The sequence below is a fragment of the Nesoenas mayeri genome (genome assembly GCF_963082525.1).
Source record: "Nesoenas mayeri genome assembly, chromosome: Z".
NCBI lineage: Eukaryota > Metazoa > Chordata > Aves > Columbiformes > Columbidae > Nesoenas > Nesoenas mayeri.
Window position 1 is genome coordinate 4,992,167 of NC_137542.1, and position 21,577 is coordinate 5,013,743.

At 40.5% G+C, this 21,577-nt stretch overlaps 1 protein-coding gene across 1 annotated transcript in view; it reads left to right on the forward strand.

The window, feature by feature from the left end:
• Positions 1-4,396: 4,396 nt before the first annotated feature.
• The window catches only part of HAPLN1 (hyaluronan and proteoglycan link protein 1), a gene marked incomplete at both ends in the record, with an annotated part of 29,347 nt that continues 12,166 nt past the window's right edge, over positions 4,397-21,577 (forward strand). Inside the window, 2 exons of the mRNA XM_080362188.1 lie at positions 4,397-4,496; positions 16,319-16,693. Coding sequence (XP_080218314.1) covers positions 4,397-4,496; positions 16,319-16,693 — 475 coding nt within the window. The remainder of the gene's footprint in view (positions 4,497-16,318; positions 16,694-21,577) is intronic.

Here is a 21,577-nt window from a genome sequence, read left to right on the forward strand (position 1 = left end):
ACATTTTATGGAGAAGTCCCCTGGGTCTGCCCTAGGAGTTTGGTTTCCGCACTGTGCCTGTGTACTAGTACCTCATCTGCTTCCACAGATCACTGCTTTTGGCCTCCTCTCCTACTAAACCTTCTTTGCACCATGAAGTTACACACATGAGGAGATGGCATAGTATGTTGTTTCAATACCCTCTTCTCAACGGGTCCTGTGGATACCTGGGTAGCTGTGAGGGAATTACAGCAGGGCAATTTCCACAAAAGCAGCCAGACTTTTGCATGAGTCAGGTAAAATCTAGTTCAGGCACCTGTCCTACTAGAATGACAATGTCAGCAGCTGGGTCATAGGAGATGGTGGTTTTGTTACTGTATGCTCTTGAATCATTGTGGGTTCCATAGGTCTCCTCTCAGGGAAACAAGCATTTGATATTGGACATCATCATATCTTAATATTATATAAGACAAAAATGAAATCCTGTGAACAAAAGCATTCCCCAGGCTTTTAACTACTGTCAGGAAGAGAATATTGAGCTAGGTGGACATTTGACCCTACACAGTGGATGCTCTGATGTCCTGTAGTTAGAAAGTAGTTGCAGTAGTAAAAAATATTTTAGAAAAACCAGAAACTGGTATATAACATTATTATTCAGTACTCCGTTCTTCAGAGAAATGCATGTTACTGATGCAGTTGAATTACTTGAAGGCATTCTGTTAATTTTCAACATTATATTAAAATACAAACGTCGGTCCTTCATAGTCTTTTAGATTTGCTAGTAGGATATGAATTGTGGCTCAGTAAGTACGACAAAATGGTGATTAACATCAAAATTTCAAATTGTATCTGAGAAAGAACAGTTCTTGAGAATTCAGGAACTGAATGTACAGTCCCTTTGGCCATTTCCCTGACCCTTGAGGTCTCCCTCTGCAAACTACTTTTCAGCTGCTTTGTGTCCCTGTCCAGGGAGATAGCAGATTCATAAGCTGCAGTAATTGAAACCAGTGTGAATTTCTTGTGTATGACTAATCATTACCGTTTCTTACTGAAAATTCACTTACTCCCAGCCAAGATTTTATTAATTTTAATATGAAAACATCCACACCTATCATTTTTCCCCTGAGGTCTTCCTAGCCGGCTGCAGAAATGGAGTCTGACTTGTATTGCTTTGGCTAGAGTTGAGGATGTGAATTCCTCTGGCTAATTGCTTTTTGGATAACCTACAAAACACCAGGGGTCGGATTCTCGGTCTGGTGACGTTGCTTTGCGCTACCCTGGCTCGATGCCGCAGCTCCCATCACAGGGAATCCCCGGAGGGGAGTGGTACGACTTCGGGGTGTTCCTATCTTTAGATACCCACATTTTCTCAGCTGCTGCTGTACATGGCAATAAAAGGAAGCAGCCTTAAAACTACTCACACTTAAATGGGGGGTTCAAATGGCCCCCAACGTGATGCTTCAGCCCAGCTCAACTCAGTTGGTTGACTTCAACTGTGAAGCATTTGGTGACTTAAGCAAAGATATGTGATGGCTGCATATTCTAAAACTTTGACCAGGCACTTCTACCCCTGGGATATAGTTTTTAAGTTCTTGCCGGTGTTATGCAGTCTGACAAACACAACTTAGCAGTGCAAGTGAACATTACCAGAGTCAAAGAGAACACAGACATGCACACACATACTAGTTGTCTATGTGGTCCTGCACACACAATGAACACTTTAGGCTGCCCTTTCTGTCTGTAGCAATTAGGGAAAAACAGAAAGCCAGCCACTGTAAACTTTGCCTATTAAAAAAGATAAAGCACCACCACCTTGGGTTTGTCCCTCCAAAAAAGAAATTGATCTGTAACCCTAAGGCTGATTTTGAACTATGTCTGTGGCATGTGATGTATGAAATTGTTCATCTTCATCCAGGAAAAAAGAGAGCAGATGTCCAAGTCATTGTTTGCCTGCCTCTCATCCTGCTTGTCTGATGCTATCACATAAAGTCTATAGAGTAACATGATACTTAGCTGAACATACAGACAAATATTTCTAAAAGGTGTATCCTGCCTCCTCAATCCACCAGGTTAATCCTGAAACTAATGGTTCTGACAGCCATTGCCTGATGATGCTGCATGGAAGACTTTCTCCCACCATATTATGGAGACCTTGACAAAGAGGGGGAGCATATATGGAGTTCTCCATCCATGTAAATCTTTTTTATTCCACAACAGAACCCACAGTCCCTCTGCACACAGATTTTGGTGGATATGGGGATGCTGTCCCCCAAAAAAGGTACTCCCACCTATAATCTGATTATATGGCTGTTTCTTTCCACTAGTGCCACAGAAAAGAGCAGGTTTGTGGCAAGAGGTGGAGGCACAGTGTTAATGAGCAGCTGAGGTGCTCCTAGAGCAGGTCTGTAGAGCCCCTCTGGGCTCTACCCCCACTCACGGGGTCCAGAAGGTTTTACATCCAGCTGCAATATGCTCCAAGCTGCATATTGAGGTAGGATTACTCCCCTAAACTTTGCCTTCAAAATCAAAGCTTCTTTTTAAACTGGATTATTTCTAAATCAATAACACTCTCCCCAACAATTAAAAAAAAAACAAAAAGTCCTTTGTTAGTTGTCAGATTTAAAACAAACAAACAAAACAGAAACAAAGAAAACTGAAGGATTTTTCCTTCCTAGAGGAAATATATTGGGTGCCTGGTCTGGGATGTGTGAGGGAAGGAGCAGTGTGGTTTTTGCACAAGCGTGGTTTTGCACAAGGAGCAGTGTGGATTTTGCTCTGCCCTGCTCGGTGGTCCCGTCGTGCAAGAGGAGCACCCGGCTGGACCGGTGTGACCCCTGTGGTCAGCCCAGGCTGGGGCTGATGTGCTCGAGGCGGAGCCACATCTGTCCTTGCTCTGCGAATGGAGGTCATCAGCCTGCCAAGCTTTCCAGGAAAGAAGGAGTGGCTGGAGAGTCTTGAGTTACTGAGCGTGGACCACCTGGAAAACACTGCGCAGCCAGCGCTTGTCCTACCTCTAGACACTCCACAGTAAGGGATGCTGAATTGGCTTTGAAATCCACCCCCCCACCCCCCCAAAACTCGCTTTGAAGAAATGGAAGGGCAGGCAAGTAACGTGCATGTTCTGTTATGAAAAAAAATAGCAATGGGATTTCTGCATTTTAGTCTGTGGTAGAGATTGGTTCAGATTGCAGTATTTGGATCTAGACTTGAAACACATAAGTGTTTCTGTCGATGTGGGGACAGGGGCTGTTTGCAAAGGTTGGACCTTGACCCAGGTTCTGACTGAGAGTACCTTGCAACTTTGATGTGTTTCTAGCTCTGAGAAAAAAAGAAAATAAATATTTCTTTGCATTAGAGAGAAAGCATAATAATAATGCTGCCACTATTCAATGACTGGGAAAAAAAAATCCTAGTCTCTTGAAAAGCAAAGTTGGGAAATAGCTATCTTTTATTTCAAGAAATCAGGGTCATAAGAATTATAGTTATAAAACACACAGCAGCCTGAACCCGCTACATAAAACCTCTTGTATTTTATGCCTCCTTTTCTATTTCAGGTCTTCATTTGCCTAATTACTACTCAGAGGCTGGCAGAGATTTTCCCTGCAGCGCTCAGCTCTGCTGACTGCAGAGACCCTACCTGGCACACTAACTTAGTGCGTCAGCATTCTAGGTAGAAATGAATGAAAAATCAATCAGGGCAACTGCAGTGGTAACATATACAACTCTAAGCTACTTTGTGTATGGTTTTGAGCATTTCATTGTGTATTTAGGCATCTTTTAAAATGGTAAGTGGATCTGAAATATAATAGAACTTTCTAGTCAGCTTAAGAAATGTTTTGTCATTTTTACTGCTTAGCTCAAACTTACCACCCTGACTGCTGAGTTAAATTGCAGTCTTGATTGAAATGCCAAAAACTTACAAGAAGGTTGTTTTACTCTTGAAAATCTATCACCAGCAGATTGCATCATGCAGTGGATATAGATAAAGTGATAGCTTTAATTGTTTTAACTGTATTTACAGACCAGACCTAGAGTAGGTCTGGAAAAGCAGAAGTACACCAGAACCCTTTTTAAAACACAAGTGTTGCTTACCTATAGTCTTTCAAGGAGTTTGGTTTATGGATATTTGTGTATGTGCTTTAATTTTTTCATGATGTATTTCTGGATGGGCAGAGTTAAGTATGGATTTCCCAGTTTCATTTAATGAAAGACCATGACAAAAAGGTCCAGCCTTCATGCCTAAAAAATTAGGAGGTGGTGTAACTTTTTCAGCTGAGTGGGTTAAATGTGTTACAGATCACTCATAAGATCATTGCTGTAACAAGTTGTGCAGTGCGATATTGTATAGGTTTCCAAATATTCACAAGCCTTTGTGTGTGATGCCTTTACAGTGAAGAAGATTCTTTTGACTATAAAGATGAAGAGTCTACTTTTTCTGGTGCTGATTTCTGCCTGCTGGGCTGAACCTCACCCTAACAACTCAAGTCTGGAGCATGAAAGAATTATTCACATTCAAGGTAAGGAACTACGTGAGAAAATACCAGTATATTCAGAATGCTCAGGGAAACAGAATAGTGTGCTTAATGATCCTTAATTTTTGTTCTGCTGCACTGTTTTAAAAATGCTATTATTACTGTTGACCAAACCTTTTCTCATTCTGTTGTGTTATTATTAGTGCTAAGGAAAGTAAAAAAAACCCCAAAACTTGCACTGTTTAATAGCACTTTGTCACAACCTGGCAAAGATTGGACAGTAAAGTACAGCATGATTTAAGATAAAGAAGAAAGCATGCATCCTGCAGTAATAAGCAACTGTAATGGCTTGAAATACCTTTAGTTTATTGTGGAATATATTTGATTTTAAGAAGACTGTCATGCATAGTCCTTCACGTTACAGAATTTTATTGCTGTTTATTATTTTAAAAAGCTTAGCACATCTAAGATCATAATTCGGCAATTTAAACCAGAAAAAAAAAAAGTAGCTTACCCCAAAAGAAATGTGTCTTCTTCATACCTTTAATTCACTCTAAGTGTTATACTGGCCTTCTGCATAATCTTGTTTGGCTCATGGTTCAATCCTAGAGCTTTTAGCTGTAGCAGGATTTGAGCCTGCAGTACAATGCAGCTGTTTTTTCAGTCCTAGTTTCAGTCATTGAGGGTCATCTTGTATAAGAAAAAACAGGGGATTTATGCAGTAAGGACAGGCAGAAGTGACAGTGATTTTTCTGCTATGTTTCTTGAGGCTGGCTGAAATTAATCTTGCAAAATTAAGAAAAGCGGCATTATTGTTCTCTCTCTCTCTCTTTAAAGTTTTATTCCTTCCTCTCAACAGCTGGCAAATTGTGTTATCTGAGTGGTTGTGTAAATACAAATTACTGAGTTAGGGCATGTTACTAAGAAAGCCTGAACATAAAGAAGTTCACAGGAAAGTCACAGAACTTAAAGGTACCCTACACCTATTAAAATAGGCACTCGGCTTGTCAAGGTCAAATAAGGAATAGCAGATAGCTGGTTTCACTCTAAGGAAACTCACAGGATGAAGGTCAAATGAACGTCTTATGTCAAAATGAAAACGCATCACTGTTGTGAGATGATGAACATTCATTCCCCAGGGCGAATTTCAAATTTGACACCAATGTCTAATAAACACAGTTCGCCTTTCCTTGTGTAATGCAGTTTCTTATCTCTGAACTTTATTTATCTTTTTGGAAGATTAAATTAGTGGAAATAATTAAACCAAATCGAAATTATTTTCCCTTAAGCTGCATATGTTAAACTTGCTTAGTCAGCAGTTAAGTGCAATTTGCAAGTCATACATGTCGCTTATTACTAATCCTCCAGCATGTGTACAGTGCAGTCTGTAAGTGCTAAATAGCTCAAAGCTGATAAAAGTTTCAAGAAGGACCATTCTCCCGACCCATGAAAACTCACTTGATCCTCGAGAGTTTATTCTTTCAAGGAAAGTTGGATAAAGCTTGAAATTGAACTCGGCCATGAGCTTTGTCCATCAGCTGATTCAGGCTCTGAAATACACAGACTGCAAATCAAAGAGAATAAAACTGCTTGGAACTTGTTATTTTTACTGTTAATTTTTTTCCTTCCTCTCTGCATTGTGGAATCCCACCAGGGCTGGGATTCCGCTCTGCTCAATGCTGCATAAATGCATACGATGATCCACACTTGGAAATGAGCTGGAAATCAGGGAAACCTGTGCAACATATGTGTTATAGCTTCATACAAAAGTTATTTTATGTTACATTAAGGAGTGTAGCACCCCCCTCCACAGCTGAAATCCAAGAGATGTGTAGCTAAACTCCTCCTGGATTGCATCCTTTGGAATGCCTTGGAATTACAAAAGGTGCAGATATATGTTGTGTAGTCAAGTACACAGACCTGAAAGGGATCTCCTGAGGCAATGAGCTAAACCGCCTTCTATTCCCCTTTCTTTACATCACATTATCTCCGGCAGGTTTTGTTTTTTAGAAAAGCTGAGTTTCAAATCTCTTTACTGCAAGATAGCTTTGGACCATTCTCCTAATACTCTATGTTTATTCACAGCCATTGTATGGCCTTATGCTTCTCCCGGTCTTCCTTAGCTTCAAATGACATTTTTTCTGCTTTGATGTTCACTTTGAAACATTAATAAGATAACATCATAGCCTCACAGCTATCATTTGAATAAACTTCTTCAAATTATTCTCTAAGTGTATAACCGCCAGTTACCTGCTGATGTTAGTAGTTTGTTTCTACACTAGTTCTTGTTTGAATTCATACTTCTTGAGTGTGCCCAGCTTGGATTTTGTTCCACATAAGATCTTAGGCTAGCATTAGTACTTTTGTTTTCCAGGTAACAGTGTTGGTTTTCTTCCGGCCCTTGGATCAAATTTGTGCTCTTCTCAGCCATGCTGTAGCTGATCAATAGTCCATTGTGACAGACAATATTTAGCAGTCATTCTCCCTCATTATCACTTGCAATTAGCAAGCACAAGGTTTATATCAATAATTCTTCATACTAGGCCTTAAAAATCTAGATTATGCATTCCATATTAGATGTTAGCATACTTTTCCCACTCTTCTTTCTTCTAACATTCTAAATATCGATTCTTCTCTCTTTCTGTAATGCTTAATATGCCATGTGAAAATTTTATTAATTCAAAAGTCACATTTACTTTAAAAGGCAAAGCTAGTGGAAATATTAGGGTCTCAGAAATTGTACGAGAGACAGTTTGCTGGCCTTATTCTAGGCTAATCATTTGTGTTTCAGCCCAACCAGTTGGAGTTCCTCTGTATCTAGTTCATAGACACCAAAATTTCTACCAAAACACCTATTTTCTCCATCCCATCCAGTTTCATGTATTTCCCAGATGACTCACTTTCCTGAGTTCCAAGCAATCGATGCATCACATTTCACTTGTCTTATACATTTATTTTTATTATATAGTTGATATCAAATTGGTCTGACACCCTTTGGTAAGTAGCTACTGCATTTTATCCTTCTTTCTAATGTCTCTGTTTCTGTTCTTCAAAAAATTGTTCTAAGGTTCTGTTTGCTGTTGAGGTCAAACTAATCAGCCTGGTAATGGTTAAATTCCTTTCCTTACATATATTTGTTATTTTGTTGTTGTCCAGAAGCATGTGGTACCATTCATAAAGTGATAGGTGACCTAAAATCTGTGCTGTCAGGTTTGCCATACAAAGTGTCAGTGGTAACATCAGTACTGCAGACTGTGAAGTTTTCTACAGTTTCCTTTGAACAGGCTGTATTTTCTGAGTTCAGCTGTCGTCTTTATGTTTCATTTCACATCAATACACTCGTGTACTTTAAACAACGCCATACCTTCAGAGCATCAAAACCAACGTTATTAAAAAGAGATGATTTGTTAATATGGCACTTGGGTCATTTCTCTGTTGTTTTCCACCTTTATCTGTGTAGTGACTCCATACTCCAAAATGAACCTGTGCCTGTTTAAAACATTTTTTCAGTGCTACAGCAAGTTCTTTTACAGTCCTTCCTGACTTGCTTTTGATCCGTGCTCTGTTTTGCCCTCACCATCGTTTCTTATTTCTTCACAACCTGCTAAAGCACTGATGTGCAGTGCCACCTCATCACCTTCATCTTTCGTTTGGCCTTCCTAAAGAGCAGCCAGCTATTAATACTGTATTTCGGTCTGACGGCTTTTTCAGCGTGCTTCTGACTCCCCTAACAACTCTGGAACAGAAGATCTAGTTACCCCACTTTGCTCCACCTCTGTTACTAGAAAAACCCCTGCCATCTCTCTCAGACTCAGCCTTTGCTAACCAGAATGAACAGTATTTCATAAATAGTATTGTTCTCTGATTATACTGATGGGTCATTTGTTTTAATTAACAGAGAGCTCTTTCTTTCAAGTGTCCACTCTCTTGAAACTCTGGATTTCTTTAGCTTTACTAAACAGCAACCTCTTTAACATTGTGTTAGGCATAGATATGTTCTCTCTTAAATCTTTCAATTTTTCTTAGAAATGAGTTGCTGGCTTCATTAGTATCTCTGTTCCTGCTTTCAGTGTCAGCTCAGGTTCCTGGTTCTCCCTTTGCTGGTTAATAGGGTGGAGCTGGACCGCAGACAAATTTCTCATCTCTTAGGCAGTTTTGCCTCCCTACCTTTACCAATATTCCTTTCTGCTTCTTTTCTCTCACCCCCTCCTTTTGTTTATATCTTTTCTTCTTTGGTTTTATTCCAATGCCTATGAACAAAATTTAAAAAATATATAAAGCCACATTTTATCTCTTCTGTGGCTTTATTTCCTTTCCTGAAGCCTGTGATGGATTTCATGGTTTTGATCAGGCTGCTTTGTTATCCCAGATTGCTTGACCCTATCACCTTCCTGTTTGGTAGTTTGCATACAGTTGTCATTTTGTGGATAAAGGCAAACGAGATAACTATATTTAAATAAGGTCTGTTGTCCCCCTTGAGTCCCAGCCCTAGTAAACTGTGTGTGCCTTGGGGGATATCAGTTTCACTCTTTAGAAAAAATCATAATTCGAAATTTAATCATCTGGTGAATGTTAAAATGGGGCAAAAGTACAGCCTAGCAAAAACAATACTAATCTGAGCATATCATTGTAATTGAAGACTAGCATTTTTCTCTGAAGTCACCATCTGGGAAGGACTCTGTGACCCATGAGAGAGGAGGATGATTCTTTTCAGTGCTCAGCTTGGTGTATCTCTGTAATCTATTCATAGTGTTAGTTGCTGACCAATTATTCAAAGAAGCAAAGTACCCTTTAGAGATAAGAGCATTCTTCCCTGTGTAGCTGTTGAACAGTTGAATAACCAATTACAGTAATTGCTAAGGTAATTACTTAAAGGTGGCAGGAGCCTTTAACGTATGCCTCCAGTTTCTTCAGGTTTTAGAAATACAACAAGAAATGCCAGCGAAGAGAATACAGAGTTTGGCTTATGAAGGATCAACCTTTAACTTTTTAGCTTTTTCTTGAATTTATATTTTGCAGCATTTCTTTACCTTTCAGGTACGGGAACACACCCGTTTGCTTATCAAGATCTCTGCACAGGTTTATTTATACATACCAAGAAATATGTCAACGTGGAATGAGTAGAAAACTTTCTAATATAGCTCTATTGAAAAAAAAAAGAACATTAAATCAATTAATCAATAACAAAAGCAGAAGAAATCTTTGCCCAACTTATTCTGCATGATGAGTTTTATTTTCAGTCAACTTCCTTTTCTTCCAAACAAGACAGAACCCACAGAGAGAAAGAAGCTGCATAGTATTGCTGGACTAGCCAAAACCGTGATATAAGATTAGATGCACTACTGATTTGACCTCTTACACTAATTCTTATCTTCCCAAGTTTCATGCTTTTCCACTTTCCCTTTGAGTTTCCTCCTTTGGTCCACATTTCTGCTTTTTTCTGTTTTCCGTGATGTTACCTGTTACTCATTTCCATTTTCTCAGATTTATCTTTTCCGCTTAAAATTTCTCACTAGTTTAGTTGTCACTGAGGACACATTAGGTTGTGTCGTGATCCGTTTTGCAGTCTCTTCTTATAATTGAGCTGCTGCTTTATCATCAACACAACTTGCTTTCCTCTTCAGAGCATGGCATGTAGTAGAAATGTCAGCAAAGAGCAACCTCACCTCCCGTTGACATGTTGGTTTCATTAAGGGCGTTCAGGACTGCATATTCTGGGATAGACCTTAGATGGTAGATACCGGTATATTTGGATTGTAAAAAATTATTACAGAGGCAAAAGGATTCGTATTAAACATAAATTTAAATTACTAATTTGCCTTTGCTTGCTACAGCAGTCTAATTCCATATATATATATGTAGCATTTAAAGGTAATTAAAGAATTGGGAAAGCTCCTCACCGATTCTCTGTGGTATTTTGGTTTTGTCAAACAGTCTCAATGCCACCCACGAAGATTTTCTTCTGTGCAATACAGGTGCCAAGAAATTGTCATGATTTCTGTTCTGTTCTGCTCTATGAGGCTTAATTTTCATGCAGTTTCTTTATCTATACTGATGTAAACACATACTTAAAGCTTATTTAAGGCAAAGGGTGGCAATATGTTAGAAGAGTGGAAGTTTATTATTTCCCTGATGGTTTTATGTGCTGTTAGGTCTCCTAGAAAGCTGAACTTGAGTTAATGTGGCCCCTTTTACCGGTTGCACATCAAAACTTAAAAGCAATGTGTAGTGAGTATTTTATCCTCTTAGTTTAGAGGTAGGAACACAGGAGTTTGATGCTTGTATTTTCTTTCTCGTGCGTAAACAAAGTGACATTAATGCTTGGGCAAATTAAGAACAGCTTTTCCTAATCTTACAGCTGATACACAAAAATTTTTAGATATTTTTTTGTTTTTCAAAGGCAAAAGTAAAAAGGTAGTTAGCTAAAATATAGCTAGATAACGAAGTAGAAGGAAAAACATAGGGAAAAAAGTGTGTGCATAACTCTTCCTCATTATTTTCCTTTTGGATTCTCTGTGTAATACATGCATAGGTGTGAATATCAATAATGTACTTCCATAGATATTATTACAAGTTGGAATTATTGTTATCACAGGAATTATTTTTTAATTTTAAAGAAACATGGTAGGATAACAAAACATGTCAGTGTTATAGGAAGAACGAGGATATTTTAGCATTAGGGTTATGCTCAGGTCCCTGGCAACACTACAGGAAAGCAAGAAACATCTCTTTGTTTATTTAAAGTAGGATGGCACACGGTGTTATTAGCCTAATGGCTTGCTGACAGTGTGGAACATTTAAGCAATACATGAGTTTATCTGATAAAACACATCTGTGGTGTGATCCCTGATTTATGATTTTTTTCCCTTTAGAAAGGCCCGTTTTTTTTCTCCACAGTTGAGCAACTGTGTAAGTTAGTCCATTAAAATGTGGAAATAATCAAGTTTCATAGCCAGGTCAGCATAAGCTTCTGGACAGTTCTGATGGATAAAGTGCATAAAGCTGTTTGCCAGGGGCCGTGGCGTGACTCATCCTCTCTGCCCCACATTATGTTCTTGGCGTTCCAAACCTGGCTTTCCATTACTCTTGGGTGCAGAAGCCAGTTGTGAGAGGAAAGATGAAAAGACGATATTTTAAACAAACAAACCAAAACAAACAACAAAAACAACAAACACATACACACACACACAAAAAAAAAACCCAAAACCTAAAAAGATAAATCTGAATATGTGTCCAGAAGTAAAATTTGGAACTAAACCAATGAGCCATCAGGTGAGGTTGAACGGAGAGCTCTGGCAGCATGAGGGCAAGTCCACTTACTGTCCTTGAAGCGGGAATCACACTGAAGTCAAAATTAGGTGCATACAAAGTGATGATAACCAGAGCAGCAGTGCTAATTGCATCGCATTCAGGCAAGGGACAAAGAGAGGTGAAGAATAAAGCAGAGGCAGATAGAATACCTGTGCCTTATTACTGCCTAATGCAGCAAGATAACCTTTTCTCCCGTGGTATATACCTGCTTGATTTGGCACTGTTGAGATACAGGAAAGCCCATCTGAGCAGCAGGTTCCCAGGTGAGATTTCATTTGTGGCAGGCAGACCTTCCCTACAGCTTGGAAAAGCAGCTCCCAGAGCTACGTGTTAACCTGCGCAGCGGGGCAGCTTCTGCAGATGGGACGAACTCATTTTTAGCCAGCTTAGCTGTTTCTGCATCATGTCATCCATCTAATGGCACCAAGAGGATTAACAAAAGGCCACAGCCTGTCAAAATCGATACTAGGGAAGCAGGAGTGGAAAAAAATATGGCAAATTAGTCACCGGCGGTGCGTGGTTCTGTACTAACAGCTAAGCTGCTGCCTGTCTTACAAGGCAAATTATACCTGGAAAGGTGAAAACCCCACCTAGCAAACCTTTCTTATCCCATTTCTGACCTTGGAGCTGAGACAAGAGCCAATAACCACGCTGTGGCCACCTCTGGTCCCACCAGAAGGGGCGGCTGGAGGTTGCCCAGCATGTTTCTCACAGTTGTCCCATCGTCTGAGGCTCTTGAGTGGCCACGCATGTGGTCTGTCCTGTCTCCAGCAAGGATCCAAACTGTGCTGTTGCAGACAATTGTTTAGCAAGGGATTATCTGCGGTTTGTAGAGTTTATATTTGTCTGGCCATTCACCTTACAAATTCTCTGATGGTACTTCTGGAGAAAGTATTTCTGGGGAAAAAAGAAGCATCGTGTTCTTCAAGTAACATTCTGGATTGTGTAATAACACTCATGTGTCCCGTATTTTTCCTTCTTGCAATCATCTTTTATATATTCCTGCCATTTAGATGCAAAGATAATTTTATTCGAAAGGAGCAGCCTTGTCAGAAATTCCAGAAGGAAACCAGCCAGGGATCCACTCTGACAAACCTTTAAAACAGTGTTTAGTCCACCTTCCATGATTAGATCACTGTTTCACAACAGATCATTGCTCGTTGCATTAAGGTAACCCAGGAAGATGGATTCATTCCTCATTTAAGCTGACTTTCGCAGCAGTAAGCTAGAATACTACATCCAGAGTGCTAAACATACTGTAGATGAAGGGATCCCGTTTTGCTCTGTGTTTGAGCATTTTTTGTTGGTTGTGTTTGTTGGTTGCTTTGGGGTTTTTTTAACTCCTTCTCTGTCAACTCCAGAAAGACTAGGACCATACATTTTTCCATTCTCCCAAAAATACACAGTTAAGTGAATTTGACCCTGGTTCTCACTGGCTGCTGGATAATAAAGACCTCTTGGCTTCTTTCCAAAGCCCTGTCATCTAATTTTTAATCCTGAATCCCTGCTCTCTGCATGTATCCTGCATGTCTCCTAGCCCATGAAAGAAATGACGCAGCATCCTGCAATCTGACATCTGCTTTTCCTCGAAAGCCAGAGATTCTTCCTTCCTCTTCCCATAAGTCTGGGAGCAGCAGCAATGTAGTTTTCTGCTCCACTGTCTCGCCAGATCGCAAGGCACATCTTTTCTTCTTTAGAAAACTCGAGACTAGGGGCAAATTTAAAGCTTTGCATCTCCTTTTGAAGGTGCAGGGATGTAGGAGATGTTCCAAGCTGAGAAAGACCATTCCCAGTTTTCCATCCCCTCTGTTCTTTACCCCTACTGAGGTATGAACTCAGGTGATGGCTGCTGCAAAGGGACAGAGTTTGGGAAGCAGCCAGGAGAGAGGTACAGCACCTCATTAGATGCTAACGCTGGAGTCAGAGGTGGCAGTGCTCTGGGCACGTCTCCAGGCCGTGCTGGCATAGACAAGCTGTTGTTAGAAAGAGCGAGTTTTAACAGCCTGAGTCAGACTCTCCCTCCTGCCTCAGTCCTTTCTGCTAATATTTATTAACTTGACTATTTCAGTATTAAAGACCCAACATAGTTGAGCTCTGATTCAGATTTCTTGGTAATAACCACCCCAAAGCATAACATTTCTCCTCCCAAGGTGGACAGAAGTCTCTGGAACGTCTTTGTCCCTGAAGGAAGCAGGGAAATTTGCAGACAAACCATCCTGGCTGCCTTCACTTTCTTCTTTCTCCTCGTCCTGTGGAAACAGTGCTAGCAACACTTTCCATGGTGCCTTGCCTCAGATCACCTCTCTCCTTGGATGCTCTCCTCTGAAAGGGGGAAGATGGGTTACTGGAGCAGCCCAAGCCTCTGCTCATCTCTGTCACAAAGGGCAGTGGAGAAGAAAACCAATTCTATGGGGCTGCAGGTGATCTGCTCTCCGGTAATGATTTTTCACTATGTAGGAAGGTCTCTTATCCTGGTAAAGCAACTTGCAGCACTCAGACTGGTTCATTCTTGAGGAAGCTGGTGCCCTAGCTAGTTTGTCCTGTGGAGATAACAGCAGTGCTCTGGACACAGCACCTCCTAACAAAGAACAAAACATTTGGGATACCTGTTTTTATTAAGCAGATGTACATTTGCAATCAGCAAGCTTGTCTTTGCAATTACCACCCCTGAACTTGTTTACATAATCATAAAATGCTGCATACCCTGGGGTTTCTTCTGCTGTGTAGCTTAGCCAGTGTGGACAGATAGTGAAGTCAAGCTGAAAATGCAGTTTAGGTGAATATGTAATTTAGCTGCCAGACCCATCAGCAAGACTCAGAAGCCTAAAACCATCTGGAGACATTTGTGAGCTACAGATCTTAATGTCTCCCTGCACCTCCTGTGGCTGTGGATACACCACAGGTTTTTGGGGTGCTGTGAATAGACAGCTGACTGTGTGAGATTCTCCTTGGTGGGCTCATCACTGAAAATTCTTCCATCAGCCCATGTCCATCCCAGCCCTTCCCTTCTCCAGTCATCCACACCTCTCTCTGGCTGATGACATTTTTGCGCACATTCCTGCGGTTTTGTCCTATCAATCCCGATTCATTCCCACTGATGCTGGCAGAAAATTGCTGACAGCCTTCACAGGGTCAGCCTCTCATCAGCCCGCACATTTTGGGATTTAACATTGGCTTTTGCTGAAATTAAAGAGAGCCAGACCGAGCCTTAGAGTCAAGAATCACATTTTTAGGCTGTTAGATTGACTTGCTAAAGACACGCGGAGAGTTATGAAGTCTTTCTTCGCAATCTGTTATGTAGAGTGAGGTTGGTAATTCTCTCCCAGCGAGCAGAGTGCTGGTGATTCATTGCTGGTTTTGGTGGGTGTCTCAGTGATGGAGGACAGCAATAGCTGCAGAAGCGCTGAGCTTGCTAAATCAATTTTGCAAACTGTGCATGAGAGGAGAGGCAAGAGGTACTGAGAGAAGGAAATATTTTTGGATTTGGATCCATCTGCTGACTGCCACCATGAAATCTGTGCGTTCCAGGGTTTTCCCAAGGCAGCGCAGCCTATCAAAGAAGCCCCAGAGACTTAAGGTTGGAAGCAAGCACCTGTGCAAGCTGACTGCCCTAAATATAATGATTTCATAGAGTGACACCAGCCATAGTGACCTACTATATAGAAAAGCAATCAGGGAGCCTGGGGTGAGGGGAAGGAGGAGAGGAGGCAGCCAGTTAAATACAGGTTTGCGTGAAGAGTGAGATCAAAATATTAAAGATAAAAGAGTGATGAGTTTGAAGAAGAGGAAAACAGATGAGGAAGAAACAGATTGAGATGATCAGGAAATGGGCCAAGAGAGGACTTAATTTTAAATTTGAAGGTAAATTGGACTTCAGTCAAAGTGTGTCAGAAGAGGAACTTGAACTCAAATATTAGAAGGAAATACAAACAGAAAATGAGACATTTTAGAATTATGCTGACATTTTTTGTGACAATATAAATAGTGGTTTTGATACAGTAATGGTTTTTCTGTTTTGTGAGCATGATTCACTGCATCCCAGATCATGATGGGCTTTGTATTCTGCCTCCTGAATAAACTGAGTCCATACATAAAAACTGAATTATGAAAAGAAGATGCAGCATTGATGTATAGCTCTGGAGCAACCCACAGGGAAATACAGGATGTTTGTGTGCAGGCTTTTATGGATGATGGCATTCATACACCAGCTATTCAACTCTGTCAATATATTGATACAACTCTTATCTTCTTGACTATGAAGCATATAGGATGGCCTCTGCCTTTGTGGAGGGGCAATGCTGTGAAAAGTTTTACCTCTCTGCCTGTCTGGGTGTCTAAATGCAGAGACATACTTACAGTTAAGTAAATAATTATATGCACCTGGGTTATACACCCTACTATCAAGTAAGTACAAAATGATTGCAGGCAACTGATTCTGCAGACCTAATGTATAATATAGCTGATGGTGGTTGTGACATTTATTGTATTTATCCATTCTGTAAAACGCAGATTACAGACTACTAATTCTTGGCTTTTTCTTTCTCCTTGAATCTCAGCAGAAAATGGACCCCGTCTACTTGTGGTAGCAGAGCAAGCTAAAATCTTCTCCCATCGGGGTGGCAATGTCACACTGCCATGTAAATTTTACCATGAACACACATCAACAGCTGGCTCAGGAACCCACAAAATCCGGGTCAAGTGGACCAAACTCACCTCAGATTACCTCAAAGAAGTGGACGTCTTTGTTGCAATGGGACACCACAGAAAGAGCTACGGAAACTACCAGGGCAGAGTGTTTCTGAGGGAAAGCAGTGAAAATGATGCCTCTCTTGTAATCACAAATATAATGCTGGAGGATTACGGAAGATACAAGTGCGAGGTGATTGAAGGATTAGAGGATGATACAGCAGTGGTAGCTCTGAATTTGGAAGGTAGGTAACACCTGAATTATACTTAAATTCAGATTTGCACAGTGTTAAGGAATACCTGTTTTTTTCTCCTAATACTGCCGATGTTGTATTATCAGCGATAACAGCAAGCCGAGACGTGGGATTCATTGTGCTCTGAGGATCTTGGTCTGACAGCCCATGACAGCGATCATAAATTAGAAGAGCATTAGGCCTTCTATAATTTATGCTAGCCTACAGCGTATGCGGCTCCCAGTGAGACCTGCTCTGAGGAGAGCCAAAAAAGAATGACCAAACATAGTATGAAGAAATCCATATGTTTTTCATTTGCTCCTATCACTTTACAGAAGTTATTACATGTTTTTACAGTAGACTTAGGCAAAATTATATTAAATATTCCCCTAATAGTCATTTTACAGAACTTCAGGACATTTTAGATTATCAAGCAAATATAAATCTTCTTACAAAGAGGACAAATGTTAGAGTAGTTTTACAGAGACAATAGTTTTGGTTTTTTCCAGCCTCATAATTACCTAAAATAGATCTATACCTTGCCTGCCAAGACAACTCCTACGTGTAGTCTGTACTCATTTCCTTCAGCAGTGTTCTTGAAAACAGAAGAGTACAAAGCATTAGAAAAAAATAGTGAAACAGGTTTAAAGAGGAACAAAAATTCAGCTTTCCTTTATTGCTGTGAAATTCAGATAAATTTTATGAGATCCGGTGCATGTAACCAGCATTTGGCCTTTTCCCCAGAGCACTGCACTGAACTCAGCTGTAAAATAGAAGTTGCACGAAGATGTCTCCCTTACCCTTGCACCTGAGAACAAGTGTGTGCCAGAGAGAACTTTGTAGAAGCCACATTACCTGTGAAAAGTATTTAGGAAGAACAAAGAAAATAAGAAAATCAAACTCCTGTAGACCTCTCACACCTGTAAACAGATTAAATATATGACTCTTTCATTGAGGGTTATTGTACATTATGATGGTTTTATGGTTACCCTGCACAATAAGGCTGGCTGAGTGGTTCTTGGAAACACATAGATATCATGGAATTAGCTTACTTCTTTACATCTATTTTTGCATTCCTGGTTGGAGGCTGCTGAAACCTTCTGACTGGAGAAGGTCCTTGCACAGTTTCCATGCTGCAAGATAATTGATTTAGGTTGTTTCACCTCACATAATCCATCTTTAATAAGAATGCTCCCTGTTCTTTTCAAGCTCATGAGACAAGCAAAACTGGACATACACATGCCTAGCTTAAGTTGTCCAAAATGCTTTTGAGCAAAGACAGAAATGAGTAGGAGGAAAAAGCATTTTAGTTTATCCTTCTCTGCTAGCCAACAGCTCTTGTGTGTTCAATCTCCTCTTTGCTCAGGCAGGCAGCTGCTATCATGGAGACGAGGCATTTAAAGGAGAGCAGTTTCTGCTTGGGGTGCTCAGCTTTACCCAAGTGAAAGCAAGGCTCTGGCTGCAGGTTTGGGCCCTGGGCTTGGGAGACACATTATGAGGTGAGCAGCCCTGCAGGACAAAAGTGATCTGCCTCACAGGGTGGCTTCCAGACAGTAAGGATGCAAATACAGGCGTGTAAGTGTGCGGCTGTTTACTGCACATAAAGAATAGTGAGCACCACAATACAGGTCAGAAACATGCGACATCTTTTCAGGTGTTTTTGACCCCAGTGCATCTCTTCTTCTTGCACGTTGTTGTGCAGATGATCCTGGAGCTCATCCCTGAGTTGTGAGGATGCCCAATAATTAGGTAATATTATTTTGACAGTCTATTTACATCCTAAGTACATACCCTTATCAGGCTTGAGATATTCCAGATAAGTAACTTGTTTATCTTCCCCATTAGATAGTGGGATTTCCCTGCATTTTATGGTATTATGTTTTTGACAATGTAAAAGCGTCAGAGCCAGTGTAAAATCTTTCAAACATTCATCACGCCAGACATGTGGACCAGATACTTGTCTGGTACCATTTGTGCCTCTGAAGCAAAAGTTCATTAGCTTTCTGCTATGAAAAGTGAGGAGGTTCCAGTACTAAAGCTTCCAGCTGTACCAGGAGCACCTGGGGCAGGGGAGGTGCTCAAGGCTGTCATGTCAGAGCAGGAAGTTTTGTCTAACACTTGGTACAAATATATGTGCAAATGCACAGATTCACATTTGAAAGGCAGTATCGAATTGATAGTAGAGTGAGAAAGCAATGAGAAATCTTTTATTTACTGCACATAGTAACACAACTGAAAAAGGGATATTTTCTACCTTTTTTACTGTGACTGTTTCGTGACATAGCACCAGCCCATTGCATATGAGGTCTGGGTCCCACCTCCTGCTAGACATTGTCCCTTCTCACTTACTGCTGCTACTCTAGATAGTGTCACCCTCTGAATTTGGCCAACTCCAGCCCATCCTGTACAGCAGCACCGCTCCTTCCTGTTTTCCCTCAACTCCAAAAGAAGGAAATTTACAAGGACAGGAGGAATCATATTCCTTTAACCAAGCAGGTTCCAGTCTCTGCTCGAATAAAAGTTCATCTGGTTAACATATGGAACAACGTATTTTTATGATTTTTGTCAGACATGGGACAGGCGTTAAGACTGTTCATTTCTGACATCATATAGAGTGACGTTTCCTGAACTGACAGGAAAATTTCATTTGCAAAACCTCATGGTGAAGTGTAACCTTTCGAGTGAGATGAGACTGGTGAGTTTGTCAGTGTCAGTCCTGCTGACAGCAACTAAATCCAGTTATTCTGGGTCTAAGTTACATTGAAGCTTCCCTCTAAAATGATAATGATTAAAATGCACTTATAGTTACAATGGACTTACATAGTGATGGAATGTATTCCTGTTTGCATGCCCCAGTGCTTCTTTTTTCATTTCATCTGCAGCTTTATGTATTGCTGGCCTTAATTTCTGTTTCATGTATTTCAGCACTGCAGAACAGATCAAGGAAAAAAAGTCAATCTTTGGACAAAAATAAAAATGTATAAGCCCTTTCCAACATTCTACATCTGCTATGAATAATAAGGCTAATCTCACAGTGGGAAGGATTTGCACCAATAGCCTGATGTCCTGAGATGGTGGCCCTAAGGATGTTATTTGGCAGCAAGACAAAACCATTTATATCCAGGAATGCCCACTAGCAGTGCAAAGCAGCTGATCGCTCCAGTGTGAGTGAGCCTGCTGTACAAACAGTATAGCTTTGGCTAGGCGAAAGCATGTTAATATATCAATATGAAAATAGTCAGCCTCTACCTCAATGGACCCTTTTTCTTCTCCGAATGTGGTAGTGTTTTATTCTTATTAGACTTAAAGGTCTCCTGGGATTGTCATTAAATAAACTGTTCAGATTAACTGAGTACTTTTAGCTTTGACAAAAACAGTGGAATTAGTTCCAGTCTGTGTTTGTTACATACATTATATGTTTTTGTTTTGGTTTGGTTTTTTCAGTATTATTTAATGCGGAGCCCCACCGTTTTCCCCCTACACTAGTGACACAGTGCTGCCTAGCAGCTAAAGCTCAGGACTAGGATTCACTGCAGTATTTCACAGCTTTAAGAACTATTCAGTCATGTTGTGATTATCATCCTGTTTGTAACGTTACGTACAAGGACTGGTCTGAGGGCAGGAGGGTTGGGCTGGGCATGGTGGCTGCAGGAGATGTCAAGTCCTGCAGAGGGCAGGACACTGTTTATGTTGCCCTTGTCACCAAAGCCATTTTCTCACTGAACTGGCCTTATTCTCCTCCTGCACGTAAAATATGGATCATGATTTTTTACACTCTGCCAAATGTTCTGAGTCAAAAACTTAACAGATTAAAAGGTCTCCTATGCCTGGTAGATATTGTCACCTGAGTCATAAGCAAAGAAAGCATTCTCAGCAGCTTACATTAAATATTCTTTATGGTGGTGTTTTACTGTTTTACACTAAATTTTCTTTATGTTAGTGCTTTACTATTTTCCTTTCTTATGAATACTATGCACTGTAGTGAATCTCACTGCATCAGGTTTGTGTGCTGCAGCTTCCCAGGCACCTGAAGGCTCCAGCATTGGCTCTCAATTGCACTGCTCAGGCACGGATTTTGTGTTCTATTCCTTTGTGAGATTCGTGGGCCAGGTGACAAAGAAAGTGGAACAACACTCAACTGTCCAAGGCAGGGTTTTACTCAGTTAGAATTTCTTTTAATAATTTCTCTCTTCAAGGAGGAGTGACAACTGAACACATTAGTTTTGCAATACAGGCCATAAGTACTTTGTACGTTCAGCTGTACCAGAAATGCGCAGATGTAGACAAAACCATTTATAATCTCTGTAGAAAGCTGCCTCTAGATAGAAGCTAACTCTTTGGGGGGCTCCACATAAACAAAAAAAATACTTATCAGGTTTTGTGATCTTGCTTAGAGGTATGTTAGCCTTTATGTCCAAGATGCAGTTAGAAAAAGAACAGGCATCTCTTTCAAAAACAGACTTTATAGTTCTGAATAGATCAAACAAATCCATAAGCTTCATTTAAACAAATTCTTCCAAATTCTTCCTAATCTAGTCATTTGCTCTTAAGCTGTCTGTAAGCAATGGGGAATTCATAGCTGAAACCAGTATGAAACCAGCTCCATGCTCTCAACAGCAGGAGAAATCAGATTTAGCCTAATGCTGGATGTCGTGTTTGTTTCTTCTGTGTGTTGCGGTTACATTCATACACAAAAAGCTATTTTAAATATCCTTTGCATGACAATCGGTTGTACTCTCTACTATACAACTGATTTTATAGGGCACACTATTTGTGGGGTCACTAGAAGAAAAATGTCTTGTAAAAGACAACAGGAGTTTGTCAAGAGTGAGTCATGACAGACCAATATAATTCCTTTTGTGACAGGGTGACAGGTCACTGCAGACACATCTGTGT